This window comes from Rissa tridactyla, chromosome 22 (genome assembly GCF_028500815.1).
Source record: "Rissa tridactyla isolate bRisTri1 chromosome 22, bRisTri1.patW.cur.20221130, whole genome shotgun sequence".
Taxonomy (NCBI): domain Eukaryota; kingdom Metazoa; phylum Chordata; class Aves; order Charadriiformes; family Laridae; genus Rissa; species Rissa tridactyla.
This window is the reverse complement of record NC_071487.1, coordinates 3,442,498-3,464,927: the sequence shown is the minus strand read 5'-3', so window position 1 is coordinate 3,464,927 and position 22,430 is coordinate 3,442,498. Positions and strand designations below refer to the sequence as shown.

The 22,430-nt window shown below is 53.9% G+C and overlaps 1 protein-coding gene across 2 annotated transcripts in view; it reads right to left on the bottom strand.

The window, feature by feature from the left end:
• The window catches only part of CELF5 (CUGBP Elav-like family member 5), a 43,452-nt gene that overhangs the window by 10,534 nt on the left and 10,488 nt on the right, over positions 1-22,430 (bottom strand). For both annotated transcript variants that reach the window (XM_054182157.1, XM_054182158.1), the window contains exons 3-6: positions 10,662-10,713; positions 2,510-2,638; positions 1,855-1,934; positions 713-859 (exon numbers count right to left, since the gene is read on the bottom strand). In XM_054182157.1, coding sequence (XP_054038132.1) covers positions 713-859; positions 1,855-1,934; positions 2,510-2,638; positions 10,662-10,713 — 408 coding nt within the window. The remainder of the gene's footprint in view (positions 1-712; positions 860-1,854; positions 1,935-2,509; positions 2,639-10,661; positions 10,714-22,430) is intronic.

The window sequence follows — 22,430 nt, the reverse complement described above, 5'->3', positions numbered from 1 at the left end:
GATCAGGGACTTGCTGAGTTTGGGAACCTCCCTCCGTGTTGGCAATCACCACCATCCGAGGCAATGAGGTCCTCTCACCAAGAGCCAAAGCACAGCCAGTCTTGCCAGACGAGTCAGAGACTGCTGGAACACCTCTGGCCTTCTGCTACCCACAGCTCCCTCTCCAGCATCCTGCAAACCCCACGGTCACACTACCCGTGAGAGAAAACCCTGGGGGGATTAGGGCCCTCCTGAGGATTTCAGCAGAGAAATAAACACACGAAGCCGGGTGCAGGGCTCTCGCGGTGCTCCAAAAACAGAGACACACACGTTTGTGCCATAGACCCTGAGGAAGAGTTCACAAGCTGGCAGACTGTCATGTCTGGCAGACATCACCCAGGAATCGTGGCTCTGAGCTGTTCTCAAAACAAGACGGAAAGACGTTGGGTCATGCTTGACCTGTTCCCAGACACCTCTGCCAGCCTACACCGCACCAGCGAAATCCACCCTCACGTTGAGAAGGTCCCAGCTCTCTCCTGTCACCCCTTCCAGGAGAGAAATGCACAAAGATTAGGCTGCTGACTAGAGAAACTGAAGCCAGGAACAACTCCCGGGTGCCGGGAAGCTTTCCCGCGTGTTACAGAGAGCCGCCGGTGGTCTCCCAGCTCAGGTACGGTGTTGCCCCATAGCCAGGAGGGCAGCCTTTCCCCACGCACACACGCGCGATACTCACAGCCTGCGCATAGGCGCTGTATGGGCTGAACGGCAAGGTGAGAGATGGAGTGAATATCCCCAGCTGCCCCACCATTTGCTGCATACGACGGAGGGTCCTCTCCTTATCTGTGTCAGCAAACTTCACCACTAGACTGGAGGAGGCGCCCTGGGCACAGAGAGAGGAGACAGAGAGAGGAGCGGCAGGAGGAGAGGTGTGGGACAGCCAGAGAGTCAGCAGTCAGGCGAGGTGGGATGGGGCAGAACAGGCAGCAGAGAGGAGCGGGAAGAGGAGCAGAAGAGCAAATATTGGTGTGAACGCGCTCGGGAGCTGCTCGGAGCCTGGGCTGTGCCCTTCCCCATCCATCCGTCCATCCAACCCTTCCCTCGCCCGCCCTTCCCCGCACACCCTGGGCCTTGCACAGCTGCGCAAGCGGGTGCGCAAATCCCCGTCTGTGTTCACCAAGGTGCAGGCGGGAACACCCAGGACACTGTCAGCCACAAGCACCATCTTTCCACCACCATGAGCTCGGCTGGCTAGGCTGAGCAGCTCCTGGCAGCTGGCAATACCCCGGCTGCAGCAATGCACCGTCCTGCCCACAAGGTGCCCCAAATCCAGGTTAGAGATTGTGAGAGACGAGATGACGACTGCAGCTCCACTTGCACACGAAGGCACAGCTGCGGCTACACAGCCCCACAGGATGCACAAAGCATTCCGCCCCACACCCAGCCTGCCCCAGAGGCCTCCTCGACTGCCTGAACAAGAGAAGGCGGGGAGTGCGCTCAGACGTGGGAGTCCTGACTGCTCACATCGCTGAACTGTTAGCTCGCACCCTGCTCAGTTTTGAATTACTCCAGGTAGCCGCCTCTGAGCCAAATTCATGGCCTGGTTCTCGGCTCTCTTTTGTTTAGCCTTTATAGCTGTCACTATCAGTCTGGACATAGATACACACACCAGCCCAGGAGACAGGATGGTTCCCAAATACAAGAGCACGGATGTGGACACACACACACACACACCCCCCGACACACCCCCCCACCCTCCACAACCACGCGAGCTGGAAACCGCAGTCGAACCTGTCATGGTTTTGGACAGTGAGGGGAGGTCCCTGCAATGGTGTGATGGGAAGAGGATGAGGGTAGGTACCCTGGCCTTATACTCACGGGCATTGTCTGGCTGCCATGGAGTGCGTGGATTGCTGCCTGAGCCTCTGTGTGAGATGAGAACTTTACAAAAGCACAGCCTGGAAAGGGACAGAAAGAGCACAGGAGATTGCAGTGACAGGACTGCCGTGAAAGGGTCCCCTGCAACATCACGCAAGGGACAGTATCTGGAACTCGGGCAGGGCAAAGGAAAGCCACCCCAAGAAAGCAGGGAACAAAAAGGATGACTCATCCCAAGTCCTCTATCCTGGAAAACACAGGAAGGGTCTCGAATCGTTACTTCGATGCTATACTCTATAGACGATGTCACCATCTTCACCCTTGCCCCCGATTACCACTTTCCCAAATTCTCTATGCACTCCTAACTGTGGGTACAAACATTTGAAATCGCGGGCCCAGAGGCTCACCAGCGATCCCCGTAGCTCAGCCACTCATCGTGCTCTGCTCCCTCTCCTTTCACCTTGGTCTCTTGCCCATCTTCCCCATCTTCCCCAGGCTTTCCTTGCAGCTTCTTCCTGCCCTGCCCGTGATACGGGTTCCCCTAAAGATGGGCAGGGGAGTAACGCCCCGGTGGAAAGGAGACCCAGGCGGTGAGGTAGGTAAGCGCTACCTGAAGAGGAGGGAGAAGGGGCACAACACACAGAGGGGTTCACACCTTTGCTGTTACCATCAGGTCCGCGGAGCACTGTACATTCATCAATGACCCCAAATGGTTCAAAGAGTCGGAGCACGTCATCCTCAGACTGCTGCTTATTTAACATGCCCACAAAGAGCTTCCTGTCCCCTAGGGGCAAACACAGAAACATCAACCTTCTATGAGGCTTACAGTCCAAAGCAGGAGGATATGGACACTTAAGCACAGAACAGCCTAGGTGCTGAAAACATGCCTGGCATGGAAATGGTTTGCTGAAATGCTTCCAGAGGTGAGTATGCAGGGTCCTCCCAAGCTCCTCACACCTGCAAAGGTTTCTGTGGCTTCCCCTGTCCTACCTCCCCCAAAGGAAAACAAAAGATTAATAATTTCCTTCTATTCATTCATTAGCCTTTCCTTTGAATGATCCGACAAAAATGGTAATAAGAAAAACTGCCCGGGCAATTATACCCTTATGGAACAATATGTGAAGTTCAAGAGGTCCCTTAGGAAATACAGGAGGCCAAGCCAGGCAGGGTGAATAAATTCCTGGACCCCTGGCTTCTGTTTCCATTCCCTTCTCTCCAAGATGACTGTTTCCACAGCTGCTATGTAACCAAGCATCTCAGCTTCAATTTGCCTCTCCCTACCCCAGTCTAACCAGTATGTCTACCAGGCTGTCCTCTAAGGCCTGGAAATAAACCCTTGGCATCCTGGGTCCCAGTTTGCCTCACCACAGGCCCAACGAAATGCGAGACAGTTGGGTGAGGGCCAACCAACAGCTCCGTGGCCCCCACTCCCCCCTCTCCAAGGGCATTTCGTACCCATGTCACGCTGGCAGAGGGCCGTAAGGCTGGCCAACGCATCCAGGACTTTGAGCTCAGGGTCCTTCTGGGATCCTCCTTCAGAAGGGAGAAGGGGTTTGTTGTGATGGTCGAGTGCGGAGGTGGGAAAAAAGGTGCATGGGGCTTTCTCCCCCTCTGTACCCCCATCAGAACACCCAGGGGCCCATCACACAGCCTGATGCCATCCCATCCAGCACAAACATCGAGCAGTGGTTGGGGCAACGTCCTCCACAGATTGCTCCGAACAGCTATTAAAACAGCACAACATGAAAATCCCAGCCTAAACGCCAGCCCAACCTCCATTTTTGCAAGGAGATGGTTGTGCCAACTGCAGAGTTAACCTTCCCCCGCTGCCCCAAACGTGCATGGGGAGACATGACCCATAGGAGCAAACGTGTCAGAATATGGCTTGGGAGGAGCAGAGGATCCCTTATTGTTAGCGACAGGGTCAGAGGACCCGGCTTCAAACAAAAGCAATGTAATGTGACGCACGTCAGGGAAAATAGCAAGGAAGCTGCTATCTGTTTGAGAGTGCAGTGACCCGAAAAACAACAGGTCTCGGAGCTACAGCAGCAGAGCGGGCTGCAGGGGCGGTGGTGTGTATGTACGGCAGGGATGGATGACACATTACACATTCACGCTGCCGGCAAAGCCTCCCCCCAGCCCCTTCCTTGCTCCCCTTGGCTCAGAGGATGGTTCCCACCCGGACAAGTGAGCAAGCTGCCCGCCCCCCCCTCCCCCGGCTGCTCTGCCGCATACAGACACACTTGGGAGCACATGCAGGAGGTATCTACACGTGCCAACGCTCCCTCGCAGGAAAGCAGGCGCGCGCGCACACACGACGTTAACGGACAAGCACGCAGGCTCACGCATGCACGGGAACATGCTTGCACATGGACCCAGCCCCAGCAGGTGCCTTCCCAAACCAACGTCCTCGGTGAGCGAGAAGGGACGGCAGGGAGATGCAGTCTTCCACCATGCAGGCGCCACAGGGAGCTGCTCTGCGCGGCTGCACCACCCCACGGAGCCCAAGCACAAGCTGGCGCAGGCACCGCTCCCCACCGGGCACCAGACGTACATGCAACACAGATGCCACTTCAATCCACCACAGATAAAAGGGTTAAAAGTGCTGCATCTAAGGCTCTTACCCAGTCCCAAACAGATACTCCTGATTTATATCACTGGAAGTGGCTGAAATACATGGCCTTGTGTATTTTTTAATGGCCAAATTTCCCAGCTTCCCCATTTTCACGATTCCCTGGATAACTAAACCTGGGGGAATTTCATCCCCTTCCATTTTCCTTGCGATTCTTGCTACCTTGCTCCCTGCACCCACAGGACAATGGTTGCATTTTGGAGGCACTATTTCAGCTGAAATTATTCCATCCAAAATTTAGTGCTCTGGCAACGCCCAACAATCCCCGGCCAAGGCACAGGAGCTCATAAAGCGGGTGCTGCACAGCTGCTGCCTTAGCAATGAGACGGGATCTGCCCCTACCCAAGGGCCAGCTCAGAAATCCCGCTGGGGGAAGCAGCCGAAAAATAGCACATAGAGAAGGTGAAAAATCCGACTGGAAAAAAAAACGGGACTGGTCAGGAACATATTTTTTGGGAGGTTGGAGAGGAGAATGGAAGCTAAAGGAGCAGTAGCTCTGTGCTCCCATTACCATGACCTGGTGCTGTGTGCGATCCCAGTTTGGCTACGGGAGGGGACACGAGCTCTGCAGTGTCCCCCCTGCCTCTACCCTGAATCTATATTGCAGCTGCAGCCAGGCCTTATTTCAGATCCGTGCCCCACGCTGCCGCCTTTGGATTGCAAACACGGCCGGAGTTCCTCAAAAAACCCATCAGCAAAGGGGAGGAACACACTGGGAAATATTCGCACTGACTTCAGATGGCGTAAAATAAGCCTCTGTTCTTTGAACTAACAGGCAAATGATTGTGGACTAAGACTTAACAGCCAGAAATGCATTTGATGGTCTTACCTTGCTCTTTAGGAAGCCCTGGCTGGCTGTTTGGGTCAGGGTGGCGGAGGGGTGTCAAGAGGGGGAAGCCAGTTATATTAGAAATTTAAAAAGCTGGAACTCTAGGTGGGGGGAACATGGAGCTTCACGGACGTAATCTTACTTTTGTAATGTTGGCCTTTTGCTTCTGGATCTGATTTTGTGGAAAGTGGGGTTTTTGCAGAAGGATAGTGGATAACCCGTGGAGATACCAGCGGATAACCAGTCAGGTAAGTGGTTCCAGTTTTGGCTGATGACTAATCCGGTGCAGAGACCTGATGGCTACCACCGCCACCCAAAGCTTAAACCTCCGCCAAGCAACAGCCTAATGGATGCAAGAGGCCACGACTTTGCAACGGAGGCACTGAACGAAAAGGAACCTTGTCCACTTACAATCAAATCAACATTAAACTGTGAGTTAACTAGTTGTCTTCTCCTTCAGAGGGTCTTGAAATTTCCCGGATAATTCATGTGGTTTCATCCTCGTACCTTTTCTGTTGGATCAAAACCATTTTTCTTTACCCTGGGCTTTGGGAAAGGTCCGTTGAAACGGCAGATGCCAGTCTCCATTCTTGTGGTTTTACTGCCAGTCTTCTGCTGTCTGGCAGGGCTCAGTAACGGAACATTTTGGAAGTCCGGTGTTTACGTGGGAATTTCAGCTTTTCTTTTTCGAGTTTGGAAGAAAAAAAAAAGCCAGCTTCCCAAATAGTGGTGTTCCCCCGCTAATGACCAAGCTGCCTCATCTCTCCACAACCGGGCCAAACCCCTGCCAGCCCTTTCACCTGATGTCTGCTGTCACCGCTTTTAAAGCGGTCGATCCCAAATCAGCTGGCATCCTCACACCACTGCCGTGGGTCGCTGGCTCCTTCGGCTCCCCAGCAGGGATTCCTGCAGCGCTGGAAGATCTTCTCTCCCCCACTTGGAACAGCACACCCTCCTCCTGCCGTTTTTCCTTCGCTTTCTCTCCAGCTCTTGTTTTTCACCCTCTGATTGGCAATTTCCCATGCCGTCCAGCAACCAGGAAAATTGTCTCTGATCTCCGACTGTTGAGTTCCTATGGAAACATGCTCCGGGCACAGTCAGTCACCCAGGCAGCGGGAGGAGGGCCAGTGCAGAGCAGGTTGCTGATGAAGATACCATGGGAACAAAGGAGGGGTTAAGGCTGAATGCTTTGGCCACGAGAGAGAGAGGAGAGCGCACAAGCACTGGACACTGCTCCCCTTTAAACCCGGTGGATTTAGGTCATCTGGCCAGCAGCTGTCAGCACCAAGGATCAGGGAGAGGGAGGAAGCCTGCGCAACCAGTTGGCTCTGGATGGGACAAAGCAAATCTCCTCGGGGATGCAGAGAGGTTCCTCGTCTCTAAGGCAGCGCTAATGGGCTCGGGCTAGCTGTCCTATCGCATCAGTGCAGCAGAGTGCTCCGGGTCTTGCAAGAAGCACAGACAAGCTCCTCTGCCCCCTCACTCCATCTCCTCCTGGCACCCCCCCTGCCCCGGCTCACGTCAGAGGCGTAAGGAAAAGGAGGAAAGAGCTGACAAAGCCTGTGCCAGAATCACAGGTCCCCCTCTGAACTAATGCAGGCGGCATCTGTTTACTAGTGAATTCCTTCTGCAGGATGCAGTAACACCGAGCATCCAGACATCCCCGTATAGCTCCTGAGGGGCTTGGCCAAAAATTAGCATCTCTCAAACCAGGAGACAAATTCTGGTGCTCTAACTTCATGTACTTAATTCAGGGTGCTTGATTTGAGAGTTGTCAGTCCCTAGAGAGGATAAAAGAGGTTCCCTTCAATGACAATCCAGAGCAGAGCCTCACTGATGCATGAAACCGTTCCCTTGATAAATTCCTAGTCCAAGCAGTTTTGTCCTGCCCCAAATCTTTCTTTTAGCTCCTGCCAGTGTGGGGCTACTGCTATAGGGAATAGCTCTTCCCGTATCCGCAAACTGGCTCATCCACTTCCCTGACAAGTGGAGCATCACGACAGAAACCTTTGGAAAGAACCACCTGATTCAGACAAATATAGGGTGCTGTCTTGATGCCTCAGGCAAAATTCCAGTTTGGCATGGATCCTGCGGGAGCTCCTCGTTTCTGAGCTCTGCCATGAAGCTGGAAGGAAGCAAGGCCCATGGGCTGGAGGGAAGAAGGTGCTCGGACTCCAAAGGCTGCTTTTCTCCACGACCTTCTCCATGGGAAGCAGAGCTGATCCCCCGACGTTTGCAGTCATTAGATATTGTGCCACTTTTCATAAACTTAAGAGATTTCAAAGTCCAGTGCCTTGACCAGAAGCTTGCCTCCAAATCAACCTCCTGTTTTTCAACCTGTTGGCCTATTTCAGCTCAATTTGACAGAGGAGCTGAGGCATCAAGTCCCAACACATTTTGTGATACTAGGTGGCTGTGTACAGAACAGAATCCCTAGAAGTGCCCCACTGGCAAAAGAAAGGCTGCAGAAATGACCTCAGCCTAGTATTAGACACCAGAGATTCCAGAGTCGCACTCATCAAAGAGACACAAACTGTTCAGAAAACAAAGCTGCAGCGGACGCTCTGTTCGCAGCCTGAATTGTCTCTTTGGTCTGTTTTTACGGCCGTTGCGTGAGGGCTTAATGCAGGAGGAACATCAGCTGTGCACGGGTGGTACTGCTGAAGGTAAACGTGTGCATGTACCAGGACAGGTTGGGGGTGACCCGCTGGAGAGCAGCTCTGTGGAAAGAGACCTGGGAGTCCTGGGGGACAACAGGGTGACCATGAGACAGCAATGGGCCCTCGTGGCCAAGAGGGCCAATGGCATCCTGGGGGGCATCAAGAAGAGCGTGGCCAGCAGGTGGAGGGAGGTCATCCTCCCCCTCTGCTCTGCCCTGGGGAGGCCACAGCTGGAGCGCTGGGTCCAGTTCTGGGCTCCCCGGTTCCAGAAGGACAGGGAACTGCTGGAGAGGGGACAGCAAAGGGCTGCCAAGATGCTGAGGGCACTGGAACACCTCTCTGATGAGGAAAGGATGAGGGATTTGGGTCTCTTCAGGCTGGAAAAAAGACGCCTGAGGGGGGATCTTATCAACGCTGATAAATACTGAAAGGGGGGGTGTCAGGAGGATGGGGCCAGGCTCTTCTCAGTGGTGCCCGGGGACAGGACAAGGGGTAACGGGCACAAACTTGACCATGGGAAGTTCCATCTCAACACGAGGAGGAACTTTGCTGTGAGGGTGGCAGAGCCCTGGCACAGGCTGCCCAGAGAGGTGGGGGAGTCTCTGTCTCTGGAGACATCCCAACCCCGCCTGGACGCGTTCCTGTGCCACCTGCTGTGGGTGACCCTGCTGTGGCCGGGGCTTGGAGGAGATGATCTCCAGAGGTCCCTTCCAACCCCGACATTCTGTGATTCTGTGATTTGCAATGAATGCGTGTGTCAAGCAGACACATGCATGTGTTTGCACAGCCATGCACGCAGGGGTATGTCTGTAAGCGCATCTGCCCGTGTCTCCGTGCTGGCTGGGAGGGTTGCTACGCAGCCATGTCTTACAGCCGGAGGGTGCACGGGATCTGCCATGGCGTACATGTAACGGTTTTGTGATGTTGAGTTACTGCTACGAGTGGCAAATGCTTTCCTGGTCTCCTACGCTTTTTTTTTTTTTTTAAAAAAAAAAGACTCATTAGGAATAACCTCAGATACAATTACACGATTTCTGAATTAATTAGAAATCTGGGGTGTAAATTTTTTAAATCAATGTGGCGGGGGAAGGACTGACCACCTAATGGTCGTACGTAGAGGCAATATGAGGTGTCAGTGAGCAGCCAGCTTCCTCTATCCACTGCCCGCACCTCTAAAGGACAGCTCATCCACTCCTAATATCGGTGTCAAGAGTGAGAGAGTGGCATCACCCTGAAGGCACTGGTCTCTTTTTACTGTCTATAATACAGACAAGCACCTTAAATTCAAGCCTGAACCCAGGGGCTGAAGTAAGGCGAGATGAATCCAGTCCTACGTGGTTTAGGCATGCTAGTTGCTTTGGAGGCTTAAGCCACAGTTCTTTTCAAAAGGAGCATGTCTACAGGCGGCATGTCTGGGATTCCCAGTATAGCTCAAGGGAATAAAAACGCCCAGACTTCAGTAAAAGTCAGGTGTCTCATCCCTCAAGCAAACAACGAAAAGTCACGGATTCTATTTGGAAAAAATGATCTGACTTAAACCAATAAAGCTTTTTTTTTTTTTTAAAGGAGAATCACACATTCACATAAAATATTATAAAATATATCTCATGTCCCTGTCAGTGCAATAATTGAAAGTCACTACAAACTGCTTGGAAGTGACCCCTTAAAACTTAAAACAAAAGCCTTCCAAATCTAAACACAGCATGCAGGATACGCTGCCCTAAGGACAAACAGTCTCACACAAATTCTTCCCTCCCCACTACTAAACTGCTTTCAGAGGCAACACCAACAGCACAAGGCATGGAGAGGCAGATGCAGGAATGGAGAGAAGAGGAAAAGAAATGTATTGCTAAGACAAGGAAAAGCAGCAAAACACGTTCATAAATTTGGAAAGGGCTGGAGTTGCAAACCTCCACCTGGAGGAGGCATCGGAGCTGCTGTAAGCTCTCCATTACATTAAGAGAGATTCTCCTGTTCCCAGTCTTCCAGCTGTGAACCACTCAGCTTTAACCAAGCTGGTCCCCTGCAGGCTAACAGCACCTCCATCTCAGGCCTAGACTCAGGATCCTTTCCCTTCAGGCGCTATTTCCCCATCACACGCTGTTTTCTGCAACAGCACTTGGGCCCTGACAGTGTGATGGGGGCTGCTGCAGGACCGGGAGTGGAGAGGCCGATACAGTCCAACAGCGATGGGGAGGCAGAGGAGGGAGCTGCAGACAGGAGAATCGGCTGCGGAGCAGTGAGCTGAACAGGTTAAAAAGCCAGTACTGCTGCAGGGATCTGGCTTTTATTGGGCTGATGGGGTATAAGACCGAAGAAACCTTTTCCCAACTGCTTACGCTCTCCAGGGCCCCTGGTGCCGTCGACCAAAGTGCGTGCCTGCTTCAGTAGCCTCCTGGGGCAGACACTGTCAGGCGAGGAGTACCCTCAAAGGGCTGGGAGAGTGGCGTGGGCACATTATTAATCACCCTTAGGACTTGGGGTGCTCTCAGCTGCTTGCTGTGCCAAGCCGAAGGCTCCCCAACCTGTCCCTAGACTCTCCCCCTGCCCCCCCAAATCCCTGCCACACACAAACAGCCCTTCACAGACTGCGGGGAGAGGAAGGCCAGGTCTGGACCCTGCCTCTTTGCTTGGTCCCCCTCACAAGCACACAGCCGCCAAAGGAGAAACAAGGAGAGATGACAACTACCTCCACGGCTCTCGCTGTCTGCGGGTTTCACTTGAATCGGGCGCGCCATCTGCAATGAGAGAGAAATGCAGAGGGTTAGAGCTTGGCCCATCTGCCTGGCACATGGTGCTAATGGCAGTGGCACCAGAGTGCCCCTTTCTGCCTGCTGCGCAGAAGGGAACCAAGACATCGTGATGGCAACCAAAACCCCTGGAGAAGGGACCACATGGATTTTGGACTCCTTAAAAGGAAACCTGGCACTTTTCCCTGCTCAGTTGCTTGCCTGGAGGGAAGAGCTCTCCTGGAAAGGCCCACCATGCATAAGCCTCTGCCTCCTCAGACACAGCAAGTGGCAAAGAAAGGGCTCCAAGGAAGCAGCTCATCACCATGAGACCGGAGCCCGGACAGTGGTCAGGGTGGCCTAAGGTGAGGCTGCCTGGAAGCTCTTCCTGCGCCTGCCCCGACTCAGCGCAGGCATGGTCACCTCACCTAATAGAGTCGCTTACTTTCCTCGCAGCAGGGACGAAAGGCTGCCTCTGAACTTGGCTAGGAGCCGTACAGCAAGCAGGCACGTTACCTTTCCCCTTCCCCAGCCCTTCACGCAGTCAGAGCTCCATGCACCAGAGCGGCTCTAAAGAAAGAGCAGCGCTGCTCTCCAGCAACATCTCCTGTCCACAAGGGGAATGCTCAGGTTCCAAGTGACAAAACTCCACTCGCTTGGTTGCGAAGAGCTGCTTACCTCTCTCGCACCCATTAGTGTCATCAGCAATAATCCAACCACAAGCAACAAGCCCGAGAGGTGGCTTCGCTCACGTGATACGGGGACTCTCCAGCACTTCTACCCAGGAGCAGCTGCATTAAGTAACCCACAGCTTTAACTGTCTGATTTGCAAAGCAGGGCAAAACTCTCATCTGCTGGAAGCTATGTGTGTCCTACGCTGCCCAGAAGCCGACAAGCTGTAGCCTTCTTCCCAGGATCTAACTGAGCCAGAATCTCCTCCGAGGAACGGTGGACAAGACAGATTCCCACATTCACAGCACATCTCGCTCCACGTCTCTCAGCATCATCCACAGAGGCTGACAGCGGCTTGAGTCGCTGACGTTCATAATAAAAAACAATCACAATACCACAGGTAAGACCCGCGCACAAGTTGCAGGTCCAGATACCATCTGCCCCCTCTCTTAGGAAACGCCCTCAGGAAGAACAGCAACAACAAACAAAACAGAAAAAGAAATCAAGCCATAAAAGTCACCAGCTGCAACGTGTTTAGAAGCCAGCACGCAAAATGTGGACTGCAGTCAGTCTCCAAGCAGTGGCTGAGCCAGACTGGACAGAAACCAGAGGTAGAGCCCACGTTCACAACAGCTGGAGGGAACCCGTGAAGTAACTTTGCGGTTTACGGGACAGAGATGCCAACCAGAAGGTGACGGGCTGCCGTGGCATGGCATGTCGCCGCTGACGCCTGACCGCTGGGCACAGGAGAGCGCTTCTGGGCAGCTGGGGGCTGTGAGCTGGCTGCCACTGCCTGGTGGATCTCAGGCAGGATGAGCAGAAGCTGGGACCAGCCCCAAGCAACACCATCCCTGCCTCCAGGAGTGACACGGGGCTGCTTGGCAAAGCCAAAGACTGGCTGGCAGCTCCCCAAAGGAAGGCCAAGCTGCTGCCATGCTGCACCTCGGAGGCAGCAATGCCAACTCCAGGTCCATCTCCCAGGACTTGCTGTGTCATCTGGGGGAGAGGGAAAGGATGAAGGTCCCTTTCCCACTCCCAATCAACTGCATAGATTTGCAGAGCTCCTAGCATCCCGCTGTGCTGCCACGTGGCCCTGGCATGTGCAGCGCTGGCACTTGCCAGCCTCTGGGCTGCTGCTCCCCCAGGAGCTGCCAAGGACCAGGCGTCTCTTTCTGCCCATGAGCTGAGTGGGACGTGGGGCAGGGCTTCAGAAGGATGTGGTCAGACATTGCTCCAGAAAGCCTCAGATTTCCTCGCTGAGAGCCAGCGGGCTCCTATCGCTGCTCCCAGCCTCTGGCAATCCGCCTGTGCCAGCCGAGGCTGGGGGTGTTTCGGCAGCAGGCCGGGTGGGAGAGGGCGGGCAGCCCAGATGTGCGCTCGCACGAGAGGGCTCAGTGCAGAGCCAAGAGCGGCAGCTGGTCACCTCACTCCCCACTGCTCCCACAGCACCGAGAAATAGCTTTGTTTCTAACCAGGATGCAAAACCAGGATTAAGCTAAACAGATGGGAGGGAGATGGAGGGACAGACTCGGATCTCAGCTTCTGAGAGAAGCAAATCCATTTGGGGGGAGGGAGGGAGGGAGGGAGGGAAGGATGCCATGGAAGCCAAGAGCATCACAGGCCCACGTGAGCCCAGACCCACCCAGGGATGCTGGGGCTGAGCGCTTGGGGCAAGGAAAGGAAAGGATGGGGGGAGGCGGGGGGGGGGGGGGGGGGGGGGGGGGTTGGTTAAGTACCTGAGGACATCTCCCTGTCCCCTCCCCCAACAGGGCTGTCATTCCAGCTCCCAGCACCTAGGGTAAAGGAGGTGTTGTCATGGAAACGGTTATTCACCACATGGAACCTGACATTTGTGGTTGCCATGGAAACCAGCTCTTGGGGGCATTCCCTCTGCTTTGCACAAAAGAGACATTTGGATACGATCTCTGGGGAGGGGGCCCCCTCTCCCCATCTGTCCAGCCCTTTCCTTCCCCCCCATCCCAGGGACCACTACGCAGCCGAGGGTGCGCTGCGGGGCCGGTCCCCGGGAGGACGAGCCATGGCTGGCCCTACCGACCCTGCCCGCCATGGGGGAGCGCGCCCCACAGGGTCCCACACCCGCGGCGACGGGCCCCCAGCAGGGCCGTGGCACGATGCCCGCGAGACAGCGCTGGCGGCAGAGGTGCCAGCGCCGATGCCAGCACAGTGACGTGGGTTAGCACTGGTGCGAGTCTGGAGGTGCAAGCACTGGCGCAAGAGGACGCGGGGCTGCCCAGGATGAGACCAAGCAAGCGGGCTGCCCTGCACCCCACAGCCGCCGCCACGGCTTCTCTCTTGCCCACTTGACACAGCACCTTGGCGAGGCACAGAAAGACTCCCCCCCTCTGCCAATGTCACACCAAGCCCTCGGTCAAGGGATGCCCATTTCCAGAGTGACTTTAAGAGCCACCCACCGAACTGAGGTCCAGTCTCTGGGCTGGTCTTCATCTGCTCTGAGAGATGTGGGTAAAGAGGAGAAAACAAGATACAAGAAATCTGTCCAGATGCAGAGGCTTGGAGAAGAGCAGGATTCTCTGCCTGCTGCTTCCCGAAATGGAAGGTGTCCCAGCTGAGGCGGAGGCAGGCACGGTCCTCCTTGCGGAGAACTGGACACCCAGAGGCTTCCACAAACAGGACTACACCACTTCAATCATCCTAAGTCCCATGTTGCTGTTAAAGATGAATAAAATACCGAAGGCCTCTCAAGCAGAGGTGTGAGCCGACAAACGCAAAGAGAGTCCACAGTTGCTTTGACTCAACAACATAGGTCGCAAGGCCTTGAGAAGTGTCCCTGAGGGGTCCTAAATTTCGTATACAGGCTTCAGACAAAGAGCTCTGTCCCCTACAGGAACTCAACACACAGAGAGGATGGTCAAGCTTCACCCCTTCCAACTCAGGGAGAAAGAGAGCAACAGGACAGCAGGGAGGACACGCTTCTGGCTTGCCCAGTGAAGTCTGGAAGTACAAATTCTTCCGGCCTCCAGGCATCATCTCAAGCTGTACAGTAATCAGAGAACACACCTTAGTCTAAGAAAGCCATATCTGGAGATGTCCAGCTGGGCACAGAATCCAAGAGAGTCAGGATGTGCCTGCCATAAATTCCAAGCGCCCAGTAGATGCACGTGCAGACATCCATCCCTTTATCATCCCAGAACGCAAACGTGTGAACACACATGTGACGCAGACAACTTGAGCAAATGATTTGTGAGCCTGTGCCTGCCTCACTAGCTGAGCTTTATTTCCCTCATTAAATTATTCAGCTAAGCATTATTATTTTTCATTCCTGAAGAATATCGCATCAACACTTAGCGCATGCTGTCAGGCCACCACGGGACAAATGTCTCTGAGTCCCTCCCGCCCCAGTCCTTACTACCCGCTGCTAATCACAGACGAAGAGCCGTCAGCTCCATGACCGACCGGATTCCCGAAGCCTCCTGGAGCCACACGGAGCAATGGACACCGGACGGCTAATGCATAGGAGGGGGCAAAACTCCCGCTGCCTCCCGACTGGATGTACACCTCCCTTTTCCAAACACAGACACGCTTACCCTCCAGAGCCCACAGCGCTCTCTGATGATGTTTGTTTGCATTGCTGTCCTTCTCCCAAGTCCACAGCCTTTGTTAGTCGTCTTTGGGGTTACTGGTAGGAAGCAACTGGCCAGCCCGATGGGGGCACGAAGCCACGCTGACCATCCAAGCGTTACATGCTACACAGCAGAGCAGGCACGTTTCCTGTGTCACCCTCAGGGAGCAGCGAGGAGATACCTGGTGGCAGGAGAGTCACTGCAGCCCAGGGGAGCCCAGAGGTTTCTCGGGAAGAGGCAGGGTGAGAGGCCTCGCTGGCGAGTGTTGAGATTACATCCCACCTCCGGCATCTAGTCAGCATAGAGAAACAGGGAACTGTGCTCTGCTTGGGCTTCCTCCCTTCTTCCAAGGAAACGCTCCCTGACCATTGAAGCCCTCTTGGGATCAAGGATCTAAAGAAAATTCCTGGCCCTACTAAAAACCAGAAGCAGCTTTGCTATTGGTTTCACCAAGGCCAAAATGCACCATTTCTTTTCACCACACCCCCAAAAAAACCCTTCTGGAGGTGAACTAGCTCCCCACGTTGACACCGATGCCCAGCGTGAGCTGCCGTCTCAGCGATGCGGTAGCCATGTTCTCCAAGGACGAGTGGTGACCCCTAGCTCTGGCTTCCTTAGCTTTCAAACTGCAAAAGCTGGATAGACGGAGAAAAGCCCCCTGGGACAGCAGGGCAAGCCTCTCTATTAATTAGGAGTAAGTGATGTAAAATAGCCCCTCAGGTGCAATGCAGGGGAACCTCATAGCGTTAAGTGGGTCAGCGGCAGACAGCACGAAACACACAATGCAGGCTGGCTCCTCTGGGACATCAGGAACCGAAAGGCATCCAAGGCCATTGGCAGAATTAGGTCCTGGGCTCTCAGGCTTTGCAAATTGTGGGCTGGTCTTCTTCTGGCCAGTTAAAAATACCCTGCCTGAATGATCACAACCGCTTCTAGCTGCGCAGAGCACATAAATCTAAATGCTGATTTTCTAATTTGGATTCTGCTTCTTGACGGGAATGCAAGCAGTAACAGATTGGTGCCAGTCTCAGTGCTCGAGTCTCCTGCTTGCACCTTTCCACTGATGTCTCAGCGCACCTCGGTCCTATCCAGAAGAACCATCCATCCCTGAGGACGGGGAGTTGTCTCACACAGAAACACGAGCGACATTAGCACCAAGCACCATTCCAGCACAGCTCTAAAGGCCGCTTACGTGAATTTACCCCATCCAATCCCATTATGAAGGAGGCAAGGATAATTATGAGTACTGTGTTCCAGGTGAGTGAATCAAGGCACGCGATGATGAAGGTCATGCGGGAAGTCTGGGGCAGAAGCAGGATGTAAAGTCCAGAGTCCAAACCACGCAGCTCCTGCCTTCACGGCTAAGGCCGTCTCTTTCTGCATGAGCAAGGAAGATTGTTGGATGACTTCACCCAACTGCTTTGTGTCACCAAGAAGAGGATTCATAAGTTCCAACTCCTCTCACAAGTTTCTTTGGAAGGTTGTCATGATTTCAGCTGGGATGGGGTTGACTTTCTTGCTAGCAGCTTGCGTTAAGTGCTATGGTTTGGATTTGGGATGAAGAGAGTGTAGGTAAAACACTGATGTTTTTCGTTGTTGCTAAGCAGTCGAGGCCACCTCTGCTCCTCATACCACCCCACCAGGCTGGGGGCACCCCTGCACCAGAAGCTGGGAGGGGACACAGCCAGGACAGCTGACCCGGACTGACCCAAGGGACATTCCATGCCATATGACATCATGCTCAGTATATAAATCTAGGAAGCGGCGGGGGGGATGTTCGGAGCAATGGCGTTTGTCTTCCCAAGTAACCGTTACGTATAATGGAGCCCTCCTTTCCTGGAGATGGCTGAACACCCGCCTGCCGATGGGGAGCAGGGAATGAATTCCTTGTTTTGCTTTGCTGGCGTGTGCAGCTTTTGCTCTACCCATTAAACCGTCTTTATCTCAACCCATGTGTTTTTTCTCACTTTTACTCTTCCAATTCTCTCCCCCATCACAACTGGGGGGAGTGAGAGAGCAGCTGTGTGGTCCTAGGCGCTGTCTGGGGTTAAACCATCACAGAGGTATTTTCCCTGCCCCCGGCACAGAAGGCAAATCAGGCAGAGCAGGGAAGTTACCCGCCATTCTCCACCGAAGCCGAGTGCACGCAGGAATCAGCAAGCAGGCATCCGAGCAGCGTGTGGGCCACAACAGGCACGGACTGACTGCTTTGCCTCTCCGATGTTCTGCTGCTCTGTGTTCCTCCTCCCTTAACGCAGTCAGACATCCTTGTCCCCACCGTAGCTAGCGCTGCTCTGGGAGGAAGGCAAGCAACTTACCGCCATGACTCAGAAAGCCTTTGGATCTCCCTGGTATCTCTCTGGAAGTGACAGCACCATTACTGTGCATTAACATCAGACAAGCAGCAGGGAGGCCCGCCCAGCGCAGCAATTACAGCCCCTGTCATGTACCTGACTGTTTGGCGGACACATTTAAGTGCGGTCTCTCAGGACTCCATGGTCAGTCTGTCCTCACGGGGCTCCTCCCTTGATGTTTCAGTGCACCACAGGGCACTGCATCAAGGCGGACATTAGATGATCTTCCCTGTTGGTCTGATCTCTTCTTGTCACTTGTGATTAGTGCCACTGAAGGTCAAAGGAGCTTTTAGGTGAGAAGAGGAAAGCGCCAACTTTCTCAAATCCTTTTCTACAGGTGCTAGAACAACAAGTTTTCCCCAGAGGCCACACGAAGAAAAATCCCTGGGCCAAATTCACGTAAGTACCTTTCTGGTTTCAAGGGGGCTTTTCAGCAGTGCAAAGAGCAGTAGTATTTGGTCCCAAACTTCTTCCTGCTCCTCCCCATTCTTGCAAGATAGGGCTGCAGGAACCGAACGCACCCTAAAAGCTCCTCTAGTAAGTTCTTCAAGACCACAAGAGACCATTCTGGCCACCAGAAAGCCACAGGCCTGAGGACCCAGGCACAGCTTGGTGCTCAAGGCCCATAGTCCTGTGTCAGGCGCCAGTTTTTGCTTCAGCAGAGACAGGGTCTGCCATCCTTGGCTTGCCCAAGGAGCCCTTAATCACGGGAGCCACTGCCAGCTCCTGTGCTCAGCGAGCCTACAAAAAGCAGGAATGAGATGCTCTGAGACGCGTCATGAAGTTAGTCGGAGCAAGTGCAAGAAAGCTGCAGAGGGAAAAGCTGGGAGCACTGCCACATTCATCTGGATTTGATCTTTCTGTCAGGCTGTTTGGAAAAGACATCCAGCACCCATCTTACCCTGTGCCTACTGGTGCATCAGTGACCCTGCTTCACTGGACACCTGGTCCAGTGAACCACAGAATCATGGAATGTGTTGGGTCGGAAGGGACCTCTGAAGGCCATCCCGTCCAACCCCCTGCAGTGAGCAGGGACAGCTTGAACTAGACCAGGTCGCTCAGAGCCTCATCCAGCCTGGCCTTGAATGTCTCCAGGGATGGGGCCTCCACCCCCTCTCTGGGCAACCTGGGCCAGTGTCTCACCACCCTCCGTGTAAAGAACTTCTTCCTAATGTCTGATCTAACCCTGCCCTGCTCTAGTTTAAACCATTGTCCCTCGTCCTATGGCTCCATGCCCTTGCAAACAGTCCCTCTCCAGCTTTCCTGTAGCCCCCTTTAGGGACTGGAAGGGGCTGGAAGGTCTCCCCGGAGCCTTCTCTTCTCCAGGCTGAACCCCCCCAGCTCTCTCAGCCTGTCCTCACAGCAGAGGGGCTCCAGCCCTCAGATCATCTTCATGGCCCTCCTCTGGACCCACTCCAACATGTCCATATCCTTCGTGTGCTGAGGGTTCCAGAGCTGGACACAGTGCTCCAGGTGGGGTCTCCCCAGAGCGGAGCAGAGGGGCAGAATCCCCTCTCAGGTGCTTCTCGGTGCGTAAGTGGGAGCCTCCAAGGACCTCAGCAAACTGGCAAAGGGCAGAGCGAGGGGCAGAGGATGCCTGAGCTGACAGAAACGGCCATGTCTGCGCGGAGCCCGCGGGGAGCCTCTCACGGACGCGCTGGAAGATTAACGCGCTGCGGTCGGTCTGTGCCTGACAGCCGGGGGTGCTGGCAGTTCCTCGATGCAGCCATGCCCCACCTCTTCTCCCCCCTCGGCAGGTTAATTACAGCAGCTGGGGAGAGAGGTCTCTGCTAATTTAACGTGCTTGGTGGCGGCAGAGGGGGCCAAGCCGACAGCAGCAGGGACCCTCCGCCCCGGCTGCTGCACACAGTTCCCATGGCAACCGTTAACGGTCCAAGCGGTGCAAAACCTCCTGTAATAACGATGCGCCCATGGGAAAATCCACTGAAAATTGGGCCTGAGTCCCAGCATCACCATAAGAACCCCCCGAGCCATCTCTTCTCTGGGCTGAACAACAAAAGTTATGGCTGATATTAAACTATTTCATTTTAGGAGCGCTCACAGACTGGAAGAAAGGCCCAGAGCGATTGCGGGATCTCCTTGGAGATATCCAAAACTCAGCTGGAGAAGGTCCTCAGCGATCTGACGTACTTCGCCCTGCGCTTTGCATGGGGTTTGACCAGAAACCCTAGAAGCCTCTTCCAACATAAATTATTCTGTGATTCTATATCCAGATTGACAAACAGTTGTGTGCGTGCACACATACCAAATGACCCCGGGGAGATGGGAATGCGGAGTCATGCTCAGGAGCGTGGGTGCCTTTGCAAAGAGGAAGGTCTGTGCGGGGTGGAGCACAGGTGTGTGTGTGTGTGTGTGTTCAGGAGTGCAGGTGAGCTCACCAGGAAAATGCCAGCTCCGGGAGACAAAAATCCAAGCTCTGTGCTACAAGGAGATGTGAGAGCCCGGTTGGCCAAAGGGCAGTAATTTCTAGGGAGAAAAGGAGGCCCCTCATGCACAGGACAAAGCCTGCCTGTGAGCTTTTGGTCAGCATGTGGGTATGGGTACCGATCTTTAATGTCATTATCCTTCCAATTCCATAGGCAGCAGGAGCCAATATTTGCATTGGCAGCTTGCTCTCCCCCCGCCTCTTCAGGGTATGTATTTCGTGGGGCTGCTGCCTTGCCTCGCTGTTAGTTCTCAGCCCCTTCAGCCAACGCCCCCCCCCAGCACAAGAATTTGCAATTCTCTCTCCACTGAAAGGCACTTCTGTTGCTCCTTGTCCAGGAGCTGCTTTAACCCAGTACCTTCACATCCCAGTGCTGCCATTTCAACGAGACAGCCTTGACGTGCTCTCTGGATCGCGACCTTCCACTGATAACGTTCCATGGCTCTCGCTAATAGGCTGATATTGTCTATCAAGCCTGCAGGATGGACACGGGAAAAACTTCTCCACCCTGCCCTGCCCAACGGTTCAAAATGCAGAAGCCACCTCAAAGATTAACGACCGTGGGAGTCCAGCTTCAGCCCCCAACCAAACATTCAGGCATCCTACTCCACTCCTCAGCACGTCTCCCAGCTTTGCCAGCTGCAATATCCTGTAGCGTTCACACGAAGAAACTTTCAGAAGTACTGGTCCAGGCTGGCTTCACAGCAGCATTTGAGAGAGAGGGGAGGGGAGAACGAGACGCTTTGACCTTTCTACCAAAACCCCTCCAGTCACCTGTGTTCCCTTATACCATCACGGGCTGTGGATCCTGACAGATGGCCCTCTGTGAGCCCTTGCTCCTGGCAGCACAGGAGACAGCCTGCCCACAGGGATGCCCTCTGCTCAAGCTCTGCCGGGTCTCTGCGTTAATCCTTGTGCCCAACCATCTGAGGTAGTGCTGCAGCATCTCGACCCCTGGTGCAATCCCAGAGTCTCTCTCTGCTCTAATGCTGCTGCTCTCTGTAATTTTCCATTCCCGTGTCCCTGCGTTCCCCAGCCGTCGCTGCATCCATGAGTTCTCCCCCTGATGTAGCCACATTTCAGTACCCCCATCACTGCTCTTAAACTGCCCATATTCCAAGCTTGGATCAATACCAATTTCTGCCACTTACTTGCCTACCTTTCAGCAAGCCCTTCTTTGTTCTGCATAGAAATAAAACTGTAACTGTACCTTGCCAGAAGAATTACTTTTTTAAACCTTCCCCCCCCCCTCCGCTTCCTCCCTCTATTCTTCTTCCCCTTCTTCTTCAGGAGCAATTTTATGTAATTTGCAACTGTCTGGCTGCAAATGAAAAGAGACACAAAGCGTTTCTGCGAAATATTGAAAAGCTGGCTGCTTTTCCCTCAAATTTCACTTAGCGAGAGGCTTTAACTTGGTGTGTGATCACTGCGTGTCATTAATAACCTCTCCAATTCCTTTCAGAACTCAGCAAAGTGAAGGCACAATCACGAATCAAAGGCATGGGTTATTGAGATATAATATCGTTTCACCGAGTCAGGGAGGAGCGTGCCAGGGAGCGGGGAGAAGGTGAAACACTGCACTGCTAGGCTGGCTGGCAGCTGAAGAGGACACGAGAAGTAGGAAGAAGCATAAGAGCTTGATTCCCTCTCTGCTTTTCAGATCCAAAGATTTTGCCTCTGTTCAGCCTCCACGGGTTGTGTCTTTCCCCAAGCCCTGTGGACTCAGGCCACAAAGGGAGCTGTTTTCTGTTTTGTTCCTCGGGCAGATCCGTCTCCATCTCTGTTGAGTCCTGGGAGCCCATCAAACTGCTTTATTGGGACTGAGTCGGACTTAATTGTGCAGTTCCTCAGCCTGTCCTCAGGGAGCAAGACTGAGGAACACGAAACAGGACGGGAGTGTGTCAGGCTGGCCGGGGGGTGGCTGCTGGGCAGAGAACTGGTCACGACGCCGGGGCCGTCCACGTGCTGCACGGCACGGGTGGCTGTGAGCAAGGTGCGATGTGCTTCCCGCTTGCCACGTTACTGACCAGGGCGACGGGCAAGTCGGTCTTGCTGCGTGCCAGCCCTGTGGCTGCGCTGAGGTTGACAGGCTGCTGCCCGCGTCTGAGGGCCCCCGCAGCTCAGCGCGTGGAAGCAGGTTCCCTGCTCACGCAGCCACGAGGCAGGGCATTCTTCCTGCTTACCCCAGCTGACAGCAAGGGCAGAGATACTTGGCATCCTTTCAAGCTCCTTAGCAAGCCTGGGTGATCAGGCACTTCTGCTAATTCACCGAGGAGGCACTTTACCTCTCTGTTCTAGGAAGCTCCATCCATCCTTCCTTCCTTCCTTCCACAAAGGAAGATTCACGCATTTGTTACTTCCAGACTGCACTGATGGCAATTCATCAGCTCCGAAGGCAACACAGGTGTTTTAGATAATACAATACACAGCTGACGGTCTTCTTGCTTTACACCTTGAACACACTAGCCCTTACAAAAGGGGGTGAAAGCCAAAAATCTGTCTACCTTCGGAAAAAGATGCTAAGCCTTTCTGTCAAAAAATAAGCCTTTTCGAGTTTAAATTCTACTTAGCTACCATACATCCAACAGCCCCTGATTTAAAAAGAAACAAGAATTTTGACCTCCCAAAAGGAGAACTTGCCAGAAATGCCAT